Below are 16252 nucleotides of genomic sequence, written 5' to 3' on the forward strand. Positions count from 1 at the left end.
GTCCTCCCTTTTGGCCTATCAGCAGCCCCTTGAGTGTTCATCAAGTGTCACTGTATTCCTGAGGAAGTGGAAGGTACAGGTTTACCTGAACCTAGAGGACTAGCTGATCAAGGACCACACCAGGGAGTAGGTAGAGGCGGACGTTGGCTTGATACGGTCAACATTCGACAAGTTAGGCTTGTTAAACATACAAAAGTCTACCCTGTCATCCATCCAGAGGGTGGAGTTCATAAGGGCAGTACTAGACTCGGGCCAAGCCTGGGTGTTCCTTCTGGAGTTCCGATTCCAGGCTATATGTGCCATCATAAAAGGCCTCAGAAGCTACCCCATTACCACAGCACAGAACTGCCTGCAGTTTGTGGGTCACATGGCTGTCTGCACGTATGCCATATAGTATGCAAGACTGTGACTCGGACCTCTTCAAGCCTGGCTGGCTTCAGTATATCCAACTGAAATCACTTAAACAGTGGTCCCATTGGGTAATTGAGTTCCTCCTTTGGTGGCTGAATATGCAGGCTGTCTGCGGAGGAGTGCCCTTTTTCAGACCTTAACCCTCGCTGTCCCTAGTTACGGACGTGTCTGGGATGGGGAGCTCATCCGGGTAGTCTCTGGACTGAAGGCCTCTGGTCCCAGGTGGAGCTCTCACTACATATCCATGTCAGAGAGCTGAGAGTGGTGTGCCTAGGCTGCCAGACCTTCTGAGTAGTGCACCTGGAGGGCAGAAGTGTATCGGTCACGGCGGACAATATAACAGTAATGTTCTATATAAACAGACAGGGTGGAGCACACTCCTATGTCAGGAAGCCCTCAAACTGTGGGAGTTCTGCATAGCTCACTCAATACATCTTGAGGCTTCTTACCTTTCGAGGTCCCAGAATGACTTGGCAGACCACCTCAGGAGGTCCTTCTCCAACCACGAGTGGTTCATTCTCCCGAACATTGTGAACAGAATCTTCCAATCGTGGGGAGTTCACCATGTAGACTTGTTTGCAACAAGACACAACACGAAGTGCCTGCAGTTCTGCTCCTTCCTGAATCACAGCCTGGGTTCAGTTGCAGACATATTCCTCCTCCCATTGAGGGGCCTGACAATTCCACTCCTACACAAGGTGTTGCTGAAGGTCAGTAAGAAGATAACTTCTGACCTGGCCGTGTCAGTACTGGTACACCACACTCCTACACCTGTCAGTGGAGGCTTCAATTGGTCTGCCCCTTGGCGCAGATTTCATCACCCAGGACCATGTCTGCTTTCAGCATCTGAATCTCTAGTTTCTCCACCTCATGGCATGGAATCACGGCTAAACTTCTGTGAGTTGAAATGATCAGGACCCATTGGAGAGGTCCTCCTAGGCAGCAGAAAACCATCCATGTGGGCCATGTACCTGACTAAGTGGAAAAGATTCTCTATGTGGTCGATGCAAAGGGCACGTCATCTACACAGTCATCAGCACCCTTCATTCTGGACTACTTGTACCTAAAATAGTGAGGGCTGTCAGTGTCATCAATCAAGATCCATTTGGCCGCGATTTCGGCATTTCACCCCAGGTCACCAGCTGATCAGTCTTCACCAATCATCAGCCGCTTTCTCAAGGGACTGGTCAGGCTGTACCCTCAAGTGTAACAACCAGTTCCTCCCTGGGACTTCAGTCTAGTACTATGGAGACTCATGTGGCCCCTGTTTGAACCCCTAGCACATGTTTGCTGCTCTATCTGTCCTGGAAGGTAGCATTCCTGGTAGCCATAACATCGGCCAGGAGGGTTTCTGAGATTAAGGCCCTCACATCCGAGCCTCCATAACCTGGTCTCCTACAAGGACAAGGTCCTGTTCTGTCCTCACCCAGCCTTCCTTCTGAAGGTAGTCTTGCAATTTCACATGAACCAGGACATATTCCTCCCGGTCTTTTACCCAAGACTGCATGCCAGTTACTGAGAGCGAAGACTTCGTTCTATGGATGTAAGGTGAACATTGGCCTTTTACATCAAGAGGACAAAACCATTTTGCAGGTCAACTCAGCTCTTTGTGGCCACAGCAGACAGATTGAAGGGCCTCCCGATCTTGTCCCAAAGAATCTCATCATGGATTACGTCCTGTATCTGTGCATGGTACGACCTGGCAAAGGTACCTGCTCCAGTGCTGACAGCACATTCCACAAGGGCTTAGGCCGCCTCTGCAGCATTCCTGGCCCAGGTTTCGATCCAGGAGGGATCTGGATCGAAAGGTAGCAATGTGGAGGGTAGCAGTGTGGTCGTCTGGCCACACCTTCACTTTGCATTACACCATTACACAGCAAGCTAGAGAAGATGCCGTATTTGGCAGAGTGGTGCTGCAATCCGCGAGTCAATGAGCTCCGACTCCTCCTATTCAACTGCTTGGGAGTCACCTACTTGGAATTGACCTGAGCAAGCACTCGAAGAAAAAAGTTACCTACCTTCCATAACTCCTCTTCATTGAGATGTGTTGCTCATGTCCATTCCAAGACCCATCTGCCTACCCTAGCTGGCAAGGAGGAACTGAAGAGGTGGAGGGTCGGCAGGGTGCGACTCCAGGGACCATCTGAGGCGACCCAACGGATACCACTAGGAGAAAAACCTTCCAGCGACTGTGCATATGGCACCTACTTGGAATGGACATGAGCAGTACATCTTGGAGAACAACAGTTCCGGAAGGTAGGTAACCATTTTTTTTTTGATAAACAAACTTCATTAAATAGTTTCAGAGTATCAGTTAAAAATTGCCCCCAAAAGATTTCAGTGTCAAAGTGTCATGATTTTTCAGGCCCCTCTGGTTTAAAAACTACAAACTGTAGAAAGTCAGTCATAGTGACAGTTTGGGCTCTCTGGTGTTGCGTAATTTTATTAAGTAACAGAAATTTTCATCATCACAGACTGTACGGTTAGCCCAGGGAGAGAAGTTTTACAGTGACTAGGTGACTTGTACAGGAAGTATTTAAGTATTGGCTGGCTAAAAGCAGGAGCTCCCTGAAACTGATCAACTGGCTCAGGACTATTATAGGCATTGTGGAATGTGTATAGAACTCTAGGATTCATGCATGCAACTTGTCAATATGCTATTCCTATGAGACGATGGACAGCTTTGTTTGTATCCTAGAATAAGTGCTGCTCTTGACGTATGTATAGGTTATTAGACATTCAAATGATACAAACTCTCTATTTAATCTTAGTGTAAAAGTTCCCTTTCATATATTTTAAGGCTAGAAGGGTCCATTATGATTATCTGGTCTGACCTCCTGCATAACACAGACCCTAGCTTATGCTCAAATAAATTGGTTAGTCTCTAAGGTGCCACAAGTACTCCTTTTCTTTTTACAGACCTTAGAGTTTAGCTAAGTGATCTAGTTCAAAGATTTCTGGAATGAAACTAGATCATATCTTTTAGAAAGACTTCAAATCTTGCCATCCCTTGGGAATCTGTGCAATGGTTAATTACCCATTTATATCTTAGGGTATGTCTACATTTGCAGAGTTTTTGCACTGTAAATTTCATTGGTGATAGGGAACCGGTGAAAGAAAAGCGCTGGTTTGTGTACTCACTTAATTCCTCAGGCATCAGAGAATGTTTACATTACAGCACTTTCATTGCTGATGAGAGCAGCGCTATAGGGCAGCTATCCCACAGTGCAGCTCACTTGATAGGTCTTGTGGGAAGGGAGGTGAGCGGAAGGCATTCTGGGTCCCGGTCCCTGCTCAGTGCCCTGTGATGCACTGCTTCGTGTCCCAGCAGCCCCATTGCTTCCTTGTTTCTTTTGCAGCATTTTTTAAAACCCCCTGCTGTCTGGCTTTTTTCCCTGCCACATCTACAAGCAGGAATGGATCTGGCACTCCTGTCCACTACTCTGATAGTTGTCACTTGCACATCACGCTTGGCAGTGCAGCTGTTCCTAAACCTGCAAAGAGAGCTGCAGTCAGAGATGCCTGATGAGCTGCCTGAAATTGAAAGAAGTAACATTTGATTGCTTTTGGCATTAACTGAGGAGCTGTGTACTGTGGAACAGCTAGGGAAGCTAGCTCAGAGTTGTGGGATCATATTGTTACGCATGTCTGGGATTACGACCAGTGGCTTCAAAACTTTTGGATGTGGAGAGCCACCTTCGTGGAACAATGTGCTGAGCTTTCCCCAGACCCTACTTTGCAAGGACACCAGACTGAGAGCTGCAATCACTATAGAAGTCTCTAAGGTGCCACAAGTACTCCTTTTCTTTTTGTAGAGAAGTGTGTGGCAATCGCATTGTGGAAGCTGGTGACTCCAGATAGCTACTGGTCGGTTGTAAACCAGTTTGGAGTGGGGAGATCGACCGTTGGTGCCATGGTAACTCAAGTGTGCAAGGCCATTAATCGCATCCTACTGCGCAAGACCGTGACTCTTGGTAATGTGCATGACATTTTGGATGGCTTTGCAGAAATGGGCTTCCCTAACTGTGGAGGGGCGATAGATGGTACGCACATCCCTATTGTTGCCCCGGCCCACTTTGGCACCGAGTATATAAATCGTAAGGGGTACTTTTGCATGGTTTTGCAGGCGCTAGTGGATACCAGGGCTATTAGAGGGGCACAGTGTGTGGCAGTTAGGATCCGGGATGCCTTGAGGGAAAAGTTTTTGCAAATGAAAATCATTAAATTTTGCTGCTGTGCTTGGGAAAGGAAGTGTTAACGGCATGTGCTGTGCTACATGGCGGTTCTGTATGTAACGTCAGTGAAGATGAAGTGCTAGTTGACTTGTAGCTGTGATGACATGTACAGAAATGTGAACACACAAATAAAGCTTCTTTTTGAAAAATTTGTGCTTTTATTTTAAAAACAGAGAAAACACCCATATACCTTACAGCTGTGTATAACTCCAGCTGTCACTTGACAAGCTGTCTGTGGTTGTGGATTGTCGAGGAATGGAAAAAATTTACAGCGAGCCTATAAGAATGTGCAGTGGGAGTTTGGGGAGTGCATGGGAAAGAATTCTGCACCCACTGCAAGGGGGGGCAGGCATGAATCAGGTCACTCTGCAGTGTAATGAGAGAATGCAACATATCTGTCTGACGCTCCAGAATGTTGTTTAGCCTCTCTGTGGCTTCCCTATAGAAAGCATTATTCTCTTTTCGGTCTCAGTTCTCTCCCTCTTTCCACTTTGTCATGGTTTCTCTCCATTTATTTTTATCATGTGTCTCCTCTTGGGAGTGTTGAATCACCTCATAAAACACGTCTGCCCTAGTGCATCTTGGTTGCTTTCTTATACGTCACAGACGGTCTGCTACAGTGGGGGGTGGGTCTTCCACAGTCTTTTCTGAGGAGACAAAAGCAACACATTGCTGTGAAACATACATACAGAAATCACAGTGTATGTTGCAATACACCACTGGTAAGAAATCACTCTCTTGGTGACAAAAGTCAAAGCATCCATGATGCACAAGGACCCAGCAATGGTGAGGGAACACAGGGTTAGAAGGTTTATTGCATACACGCATTCTGAAAAGGGCTAGCATGAAGGGAGGGTACCCAGCACACAAACACAGCCATCGTAGTACTTTTCTGTGCCCTCAACCTGCTTTATGCATTGTCAAAGCAAAGCAACTTTCCAGAGCTCTGCTCTCCTGCCTCTGCCTCAGCAGCCAGTGGCCACTCACACTGGCTAGACACCTCCAGAGTAGAGAAGGGGTCCTGAGTGCACACAACAATGGGCTCCACAGCTTCCTCAGCCGCCTCCTCTTCATCTGTGATCTCCTCCTCCTGGCTAGGGCCACTTTTCACTGACTCCAGACATGAAGAAGTATCCACTGGGCTCTTTGCAATGGAGGTGGGGTCATCACTGAGGATTGCATCCAACTCACTGTAAAAACAGCAGCTTTGTGGTGCAGCACCAGACTCTGTTTGCCTCCCTTGCCTTGTGGTATGCGTTCCTCAGCTCCTTCACCTTCGCTCTGCACTGCAGGGTGTCCCTGTTATGCTCTTTCTGCAATCTGCATGCAGTCTGCTCATAGGTATTGAAATTCCTATGGCTGGAATGCAGCTGGCACTGCACAACCTCCTCTCCCCAAACACTGATCTGGTCCAGTAGCTCAGCGTTGCTCCAAGCAGGGGATCGTTTGGGATGTGGAACAGCCATGGTCACCTGGGCAGATGAGCACTCACAACAGGAAATGGAGTTTCAAACTTCCTGGGGCTTACAGTGGGAGGGGCGGATGTCCATTTACCTGGCGTCAGAGCAGAGGAGATGCTGGCCAGAGTGGTCACTTTTGGAACTGTGGGATATCCTCTGGAGGCTAAATGGTGTTTACACAGGTAGCACGTGTCTTCACTTTCACAACAGTGCAGAAAGAGCTGTATGCCTCTCATGAAGGTGATTTTCTTTTTGCGGTGAAACTTCTGAGTTTCACTGCAAAAAGTCATTAACAAGTGTAGATGTTCCCTTGGTTTTAGCGCAAAAAAGGGACTTTTTGTGCTTTTAAATGGCAAGTGTAGACATAGCCTTAGTTCCACTTTGGACTTTGGTGATTTCAGCTTCCAGTCCATTGGATCTTTGTCTTTGTCTGCTAACAAAGAGCTCTTTAATATTAGAAATCTGCTCCCTGGCAAGTTACCTCATTGTAAGTGAGTTTTCCTCATTATGAATCATTCTTGTGGCTCTTCCTGAACTAGCTCCAATTTTTCAGCATTCTGGCTCTGCCACAGGCTTCCTGTGTGATATTGGACATGATCTTCTCATGCTGCACAATTGCGCCAAATTAAGGGTATAAATCAAAAGTAATAATAGTAAAGAAACCCTATTGCATGTGACATCACTGTAATAGTGAAAAAGTCTTGAAAATCTATGGAGATTGGGTTTGAGACCATTACAGTTTTCATGTTAAATGTTCCCTCTAAAAAAACAAACATACTACCTATGTCCATATTGCCTAGTGTTATACCAATAAAATAAAACCCAGCAGGATCTTATTAAAGGGAAAAAGGCAAAATACCACATTTATTGTGAATACAGAAAGAATCATAGTAAGCAGTTATGACAGGTTTCAGAGTAACAGCCGTGTTAGTCTGTATTCGCAAAAAGAAAAGGAGTACTTGTGGCACCTTAGAGACTAACCAATTTATTTGAGCATAAGCTTTCGTGAGCTACAGCTCACTTCCTCTGAGGAAGTGAGCTGTAGCTCACGAAAGCTTATGCTCTAATAAATTGGTTAGTCTCTAAGGTGCCACAAGTACTCCTTTTCAGTAAGCAGTTAGTTATAGCTATAACATTCCATTCAATCTCATATTTATTCACACATTCATTCATACAAACACACACACACAGGTTCTGCAAGGTTGTTATCATAGTTACCAGCCTTAGAGTTGCTCATGCCAAGCCACTGGCCAGGTGGCCTGGACATGAGGAGGGAGCAGGGCCTTGTCAGATGCTCATCTGATGCTCGTGGAAGTTGGTTTGCAGAATCAGACCCCAAAGTTCTCACTTTTTAGAGTCTATTTTTATAGGAATTTCTTCCTATGCCAGTCTATGGGAATTGCTTCATCATGCTGTTGCTGAATCAATCAACAGATAGCACATTCCTGACGGCTCCAAGATGTTATCTTGTTCTTTGGTTCTCCCATTCTTGAGGCTGTTGGGTGGATTCCAGTCTGCCCTCCGGGGGGCGGTCCTCTGGTTATTTCCACTTGATGCCTTCTTCAGCCGATGGACACTGGATTCTTAGGCTGTCACCTCCCTGATCATTCAGTTATATCCACACCAAGCATCCATCCACATACATCCTCTATCTCTATTTTAATCACAATTGTTAATACAACAAAAGGGCGGGGAGTCTCTGGGTGCTGTTTCTGTTGTTACAGAGTATTGCTTTGAGTCTCTCTCTCTGTGAATTGCTTTGAGAACAGACTCTGCCTTAGAATGTACTAACACAATTAGCAGCTTGCAAGTTTCACACATAGAGGGAGAGAAACAGCACCAAAAACCAAGAGAGCTCTTCATTAGTAATACCCTGGAATTTAAACTCTGGGGAATCAAACTCATTTGTGATTTTAATACAGAACTTCTTTAATATGATCCAACACTAGTCCACAAGGAGTCATTGAGGAAAAGGCAAATATGATCTTCCCTGGACACCTGATACTGTGTCACTTCAATATCAGAAGTTCTTATTACTATTACTATCCTTCTATAGTTACAGAGAAAAAAAAAAGATACCTTGATATATAAGAAATTGGTATCAGATTTAAACTAAGCTAAATTTGGCTCTTCTAAATAAACACTATACCTCACCCACCTCATCTCATATATATCACAGCCAGCTGGTGTGACAGTAATCTCTTTATTGGTCCAATAAGAGAGATTACTGCACCCACCTGGCTGTGATATATATGTCAGTCCCAGGATATTAGACACATATGGGTATAACTACACTGCATGTGATAAATGTTAGCGGTCTGAGAGATATTATTGCTTTGTAATCTTAGGTAAATGCTACCCACCAACTTTAGATGATCTCTGTCGAAGTAAGAGTGGTGGCGTGTATTGTGTTTTCTTGTTAGATATATTTCAGCTATTTCTGAATATTTTTAAACAAAATACTCCTAAAGTAGTTATTTTTGGTTGACAACATAGCTGCTGTTGCTTGGCGATCAGGCAGAGACTCTTTGCCTTCCGCTGCAGCATGGGGTCTGAGGCACTTGCAGGTTTAAACTGGTGTAAGTGGTGGATTCGCTGTAACTTGAAGTCTTTTAAAACCATGATTTGAGGACTTCAGTAACTCAGTCAGAGGTGAGGGGTCTATTACAAGAGTGGCTGGGTGAGGTTTTGTGGCCTTGCGATGTACAGGAGCTCAGGCTAGATGACCACGATGGTCCATTCTGATCTTAAAGTCTATGAGGTGTGAGAAGCAAAGAAATTGTTTACCTGATGTGCTTGTGTTTCTCCTGAGCATTTAAAAGTCTCTGATTCCAGCTAATTGCCTTTTCAGGAATACACTCAATACTGTGCATTGCAGTTGTTTTTGTGGCCAGTGAATCTGTTTAATTTATATGTTGAGAGCAAAAATTCCTAACAGGAAAAAGCAAATAAGTGGCATATGTAACATTTGAACAGGCTGTGTCTGGAGGTTGTAATTATGTTCTCTCCACCACAAGGGTCTTTTCCTGTATGAAGGAAATGGCACAGTAGGCTCTGCCAAGGACACCTACTATTTCTGCTTGACAGACAAGATCTCTAACTGACATATGATGCCTGCCCATTTTGGAATGTGACCTTGCAGTTACAGTGAACGTCCTAACTCTGTGACATGCATCTGATGAAGTGAGCTGTAGCTCACGAAAGCTTATGCTCAAATAAATGTGTTAGTCTCTAAGGTGCTACAAGTACTCTTTTCTTTTTAATTTGTGTGTGTGTATGTCTGTCTGTGAGATTAAAGGCTAATCTTTGTGAGTCACATCTTTAGTTTCAGAGTATTAGTGGAAGACCTATTTCATTACATGTCAAAACAATCTATTTAAAGACACAATGAACATAATTTCTGAATGAAAGCAAAAAGAATCGAACCTGAAATTAAAAATCTTCCAATTTTTAGAAGACAGCATTGTAAAGTGCTTTGCTTTTTCTTACCTTCAGTGTGTGAATATGTGTGTGTTGAAGTGTTTGTGTATTGTGAGATCATTTGGGGAAAATACTAGATTTCTTCATATTTGAAATGGAGAAGTGAGGCTGTCTTTGGGTTTGGCTTTGTTTTAACTTTTGGTGTATCTAGCTTGTAAACACAAAGAATGTATTGAATTTTCCTATTCTGTTTACTGAAGCTTTTCTCTTTCCCCAGGACTGGCAGCCACCATTTGCATGTGATGTCGATAAACTTCATTTTACTCCACGAATCCAGAGGCTGAATGAATTGGAGGTAGAGTCAGAAACTGATGCCATTAACATTAGAATCCACTTGAAGGAGTAAATATGTTCAAAGTAGTTTATTCTTTAGGATGTGCAATGAAGCAAAAGGTTGTTCCCCTCTATTCAACATTGGTGAGGCCTCATCTGGAGTACTATGTCCAGTTTTGGGCTCCACGCTACAAGAAGGATGTGGAAAAATTGGAAAATGTCCAGTGGAGGGCAACAAAAATGATTAGGGGACTGGAACACATGTGTTATGAGGAGAGTCTGAGGGAACTGGGATTGTTTAGTCTACAGAAGAGAAGAGTGAGGGGGCATTTGACAGCTGCTTTCAACTACCTGAGAGGTAGTTCCAGAGAGGATGGTTCTAGACTGTTCTCAGTGGTAGCAGATGACAGAACGAGGAGTAATGGTCTCATGTTGCAGTGGGGGAGGTTTAGGTTGGATATTAGGAAAAAGCTTTTTCACTAGGAGGGTGGTGAAACACTGGAATGCGTTACCTAGGGAGGTGGTGGAGTCTCCTTCCTTAGAAGTTTTTAAGGTCGGGCTTGAGAAAGCCCTGGCTGGGATGATTTAATTGGGGATTGGTCCTGCTTTGAGCAGGGGGTTGGACTAGATGACCTCCTGAGGTCCCTTCCACCCCTGATATTTTATGATTCTATGATACCTCTGGAAATCAAGCCCAATAGAACTAATATTTTCAGAATCTCTGTAGAAAGGAAGCAGTATTTAGTGAAAATATGTGCTAAAGTTGTTTGCTTTGGAACAAAACTTAAACGACTATACAGTTTATTAAAATATGGTGAGAAATGTGATGTGGAGTTTGTTTTTTTTAATTACTGTTTATAGGGATGTGAAGTGATTAAAAATTATGGTTGATCGCATTGTTAAACAATAATAGAATACCATTTATTTAAATATTTTTGGATGTTTTCTACTTTTTAAAATATATTGATTTCAGTTATAACAATACAAAGTATACAGTGCTCACTTTATATTTATTTTTGATTACAAATATTTGCACTGTAAAAATGATAAACAAAATAGTATTTTTCAATTCACTGCATACAAGTACTGTAGCACAATCTCTTTACTGTGAAAGTACAACTTACAAATGTAGATTTTTGTTGTTGTTACATAACTGCACTCAAAAACAAAATAATGTAAAACTTTAGAACCTACAAGTCCACTCAGTTACACCTCTTGTTCAACCAGTCACTAAGGGTATGTCTACACTACGAAATTAAGTCGATTTTATAGAAATTGATCTTTAGAAAGCGATTTTATACAGTCGATTGTGTACATCCCCACTAAGTGCAGTAGGTCGGCGGAGAGCATCCTCAATACCGTGGCTAACATCAACTCATGGATGGTCCACCGTGGGTAGCTATCCCACGGTCCCTGCTGCCCATTCGAATTCTGAGTTATGCTTCCAATGACTGATGGGGCAAAAACATCGTCGCGGGTGGTTTTGGGTACCTGTCGTCAGTCTCCCCTCCTTCCCTCCCTCTGTGAAAGCAATGGCAAACAATCGTTTCGCACCTTTTTTCCTGGGTTACGCATGCAGACACCATAGCATGGCAAGTCTGGAGCCCGCTCAGCTCAGTGCTGCTGTTGTGAGCATTGTAAACACCTCGTGCATTATCCTGCGGTATGTGCAAAACCTGGCTAGGAGACGCCAGCACAAGGAGGACATGGACACAGACGTTCCTGAAAGCACAGGATGTGTCAATTGGGACATCATGGCGACAGTGGAGCAGGTTGATACAGTGGAACACCGATTTTGGGCCCAGCAAACAATCACAGACTGCTGGGACTGCATAGTGTTGCAGGTATGGGATGATTCCCAGTGGCTGCAAAATTTTTGCATGCATAAGGCCACTTTCCTGGAACTTTGAGTTGTTTTTCCCTGCCCTGAAGTGCAGGAATACCGAGATGAGAGCTGTCCTCACAGTTGAGAAGCAAGTGGTAATAGCCCTGTGGAAGCTTGCAACGACTGACTGCTACCGGTCAGTCTGGAATCAATTCAGATTGGGCAAATCTGATGGCTTTGCTGCAATGGGGTTCCCTAACTGTGGTGGGGCGATAGAATGCATCCCCCTATCTTGGCACCGGACCACCTTGCCAACCAGTACGTAAACTGCAAGGGGTACTTGTCAATGGTGCTGCAAGTCAATAGTGCTGGATCATAAGGGACGTTTCACTGACACCAACGTGGGATGGCCAGGAAAGGTGCATGACGCTCGCATCTTTAGGAACTCAGGGCTGTTTGAGCAGCTGCAAGAAGGGACTTACTTCCCAGACGAGAAAATAACCGTTGGGGATGTTGAAATGCCAATACTTATCCTTGGGGACCCAACCTACCCCTTGCTCCCATGGCTCATGAAGTCATACACAGGCAGCCTGGACAGTAGTAAGGAGCAGTTCAACTACAGGCCGAGCAAGTGCAGAATGGTGGTAGAATGTGTCTTTGGACTTTTAAAAGCTCGCTGACGCTGTTTGCTGACTAGGTTAGACCTCAGTGCAACGAACATTCCCATTGTTATTGCTGCTTGCTGTGTGCTCCATAATATCTGTGAGAGTAAGGGGGAGATGTTTATGGCAGGGTGGGAGGTTGAGGCAAATCCCCTGGCGGCCAATTTTGAGCAGCCAGACACCAGGGCGATTAGAAGAGCACAGCTAGGCGCGCTGCGCATCAGAGAGGCTTTGAAAAACAGTTTCATGACTGGCCATGCTACAGTGTGACAGTTGTATGTGTTTCTCCTTGATGCAAAACCGCCCCCTTTGTTGAATTTACTTCTCTGTAAGCCAATCCCCCTCCCCACTTTGACCACAGCTGGCAAAGGAAATAAAGTCCCTATTGTGTTGAATCCATGCATTCTTTAATTATTTTTTAAAAAAAAAAAGGGGGGGGGGGATCACTGACAAGGTACTCCGGGTGGGGTGGGGGAGGAGGGAAGGACAAGGCCACATTGCTTATTGTAGCCACACCACAAATCAGAGCTGTTGGAATGACAGCCTTCTGTTGCTTGGGCCATCCTCTGGAGTGGAGTGGCTGGGTGCCTGGAGCCTCCCCCAACGTGTTCTTGGGCATCTGGGTGAGGAGGATATGGAACTTGGTGAGGAGGGCAGGTGGTTATACAATGGATATAGCAGCGGTCTGTGCTCTTGCCTTTCCTGCAGCTTCACCAGATGCCTGATCATGTCCATTTGCTCCCACATTAGCCTCAGCGTCGCCTCCTGCGTGTTCTGATCATGCTCACTGTATGCTTTCCTGGCCTCTGCCACCGAATGCCTCCATGCATTCAGCTGTGCCCTATCCATGTGGGAGAACTGCATGAGCTCTGAAAACATGTCATCGCGAGTGCAGGTTTTTTTTTTGTTTTGTTTTTTTTGCCTTCTAATCTGTGATAACCTCAAGGACGGATATGATATGGGGAGCATATAAACATTTGCACCTGCAGGGGGATTAAAAAGGGAGAATAAAATTTAAGAAGATACATTTCTGAGAACAAAAGGGAGACTTTCACAGTGAATCAAGCAATTCACAGCAGACAGCCCATGTGCTTTAGGTATAAGGTCACATTTTGCCTTTTATATTGAGCGCCTGCTGGTATAGTGACACATCACACATGTCTGGGCAACAGAATTTGGTTTCCAGGCAGCTATAGTTGGCTTCTTCCGCCTTCATAACATGTGGGAATGGCTTCTAACTGCAGTGCCCTCCTTTCCCATAGCAAGCAATGCCAGTTGGGTTTGCCATTTAAAAGGAGAGGCTGCAGTTTTCGGGTGAATGTGCAGCACACACCTGTCCCCCACTCCACCACATGGCTATTCTCTGGGATGATCCCTTTTAGCCAAGTGCAAACAGCCCAGCATAAACGGGGTCCTTTTACTGTTCCCTTACAAAAATTTGCCTATTTCAACCAGGTGACCATGAATAATATCACTCTCCTGAGGCTGACACAGAAAGATAAAGACCAAATGTTGCATGAATGTGACCAAAACCTAGGACCATTCGCTGCCATGGTTAGTGCTGCAATGATTCCAGACTGCTTGCTACTGGCTTGGCATGGTAAAGTGTCCTACCGTGGAGGACAAAATAAGGCAGCCCTCCCCAGAAACCTTCTACAAAGGCTTTCAGAGTACCTCCAGGAGAGCTTCATGGAGATGTCCCTGGAGGATTTTCCTCTCCAGCCCCAGACACGTTAACAGACTTTTCCAGTAGCTGTACTGGTCGCGAATGCATCCCAATTCTTCAGGGCAAATCAAACATTAAACACAATTGCTTTTAACCCCTGTAGTGTAGTTACAAATGTGCACTCACCAGAGGTGCCTTCTCCGGCTTCAGGGTCGGGGAACCCGCCTTGGGAGGGTATTGGCTCCAGGGTGATGAAAAGGTCCTGGCTGCTGGGGAGAACGGATTCTCCGCTTGCCTGCTGCGCATTCTCCTCTTCCTTCTCTTCCTCATCCACAAACTACTCCTGTGTGTTGTGTGAGACTCCCCCCTTGCAGGTGTCCACAGACAGTGATGGGGTAGGGTCCCCCACTAGAATGGCATGCAGCTGATCATAGAAGCGACATATATGGGGCTCTGACCTGGAGCGACCATTTGCCTCCTTTGTCTTTTGGTAGGCTTCCCTGAGCTCAACTTTCACGTGGCACGGCTGTGTGTCCCTGGTGTAGCCTCTCTCCACAATGCCCTGTGAGATTTTGGCATTTTTATTAGCATTTCTTCTTTTTCATTGGAGTTCTGCCTGCACAGATTCTTCTCCCCATACAGCAATCCGATCCAGTGTCTCCCTTTCTGTCCATGCTGGAGCTTGTTTCTGATTGTGGGACTGCATGGTCACCTGTGCTGCTGAGATCGCCACGCTGACCAAACAGGAAATGAAATTCAAAAGTTCCTAGGGCTTTTTCTGTGTACCTGGCTAGTTCATTGGAGTTGAAAGCACTGTCCAGAGCAGTCACTTTGGAGCACTCTGGGATAGCAGGCCGATACCATTGAATTGCAGAACGCTGCATCTACGCTACCCCACGTTCAACCCAGGAAGGTAGATTTTAGCACTACTCCCCTTGCTGGGGAGGAGTACAGCAGTCGATTTTAAGAGCCCGTGAGGTTGACGGAATGGGGTTGGTTGTGTAGCCGCATTGCTTATAAAATCAACCTAATGCGGCTAAATTCAACCTAACCTTGTAGTGTAGACTAGGGCTAAGACAAACAAGTTTGTTTACATTTATGGGGGGTAATGCTTCTTAATTCTTATTTACAATGTCACCTGAAAGTGAGAGCAGACATTCGCATGGCACTTTTTTAGCCAGCATTGCAAGGTATTTACATGCCAGAAATGCTAAACATTTGTATGACCCTTCATGTTTCAGCCATCATTTCAGAAGACATGCTGATGATGCTCGTTAAAAAAATAATGCGTTAATTACATTTGTGACTCAACTACTTGGGGGAAGAATTGTATGTCTGCTGCTCTGTTTTACCCTCATTCTGACATATATTTCATGTTATAGCACTCTTAGTGTTTGTCTTAGTGATTGGCTGAACAAGAAGTAGAGCTGAGTGGACTTGTAGGTTCTAAAGTTTTACATTCTTTTGTTTTTTGAGTACAGTTATGTAACAATAACAAAAATCTACATTTGTAAGTTGTACTTTCACAATAAAGAGATTGCACTACAGTACTTGTATGCGGTGAATTTAAAAATACTATTTTGTTATTTTTACAGTGCAAATATTTGTAATAAAAATAATATAAAGTGAGCACTGTACACTTTGTATTCTGTGTTGTAATTGAAGTTAATATATTTGAAAATGTAGAAAAACATCCAAAAATATTTTAAAAATTTTAATTGGTGTTCTATTGTTTAACAACGCAATTAAAACTGGGATTAATTGTGATTATTTTTTTAATCACGATTAATTTTTTTGAGTTAATCACGTGAGTTAACTGCAATTTATCAGCAGCCCTAGTTATTTAACATTTGTATTGCAGTAGTGCCTAGAGACCTCAACCAGGTCATGCTCCCATTGTGCTAAAGCACTGTACAAACATATAGTCCCCTGAAGGTCTTACATTCATAAAAATAAGACAAGTGGGTAGGGGTGAGGAAGGATGTTGATAACAAATGTAATATAATTTAGCATGGACTAATTCTGTGGGCAATTTTTAGCTGGTCAGTAGCAGTAATATCTCATCTCCTGCTTTGCTGTTTTGAGAGGGCAGTATTCTTTATGCATTAAGGTGTGTAGCTTTGAGGAGGGACGTGAGGGAGGATAAGCTGGTGGCTTTAGAATTTTCCACTGGGAGTAAGGGACTGCAGGAGACAAAGCGCAGTGGTGCTTGTGGGAGAAGTAGACAAGCAGGTGGCCAA

General features: G+C 44.5%; 1 protein-coding gene across 3 annotated transcripts in view; it reads left to right on the top strand.

Annotated features, from left to right (window-relative positions):
- Positions 1-16252, top strand: part of KDM5B (lysine demethylase 5B) — a 179507-nt gene that overhangs the window by 23748 nt on the left and 139507 nt on the right. For 2 of the 3 annotated variants that reach the window (XM_073319608.2, XM_073319607.2), the window contains exon 2: positions 9804-9881. The exons of the other annotated variant lie outside the window; for it this stretch is intronic. In XM_073319608.2, the coding sequence (XP_073175709.2) occupies positions 9804-9881 (78 nt within the window). The remainder of the gene's footprint in view (positions 1-9803; positions 9882-16252) is intronic. 3 annotated transcript variants of the gene reach the window in all.

This window comes from Lepidochelys kempii, chromosome 21 (assembly GCF_965140285.1).
Source record: "Lepidochelys kempii isolate rLepKem1 chromosome 21, rLepKem1.hap1, whole genome shotgun sequence".
Taxonomy (NCBI): domain Eukaryota; kingdom Metazoa; phylum Chordata; order Testudines; family Cheloniidae; genus Lepidochelys; species Lepidochelys kempii.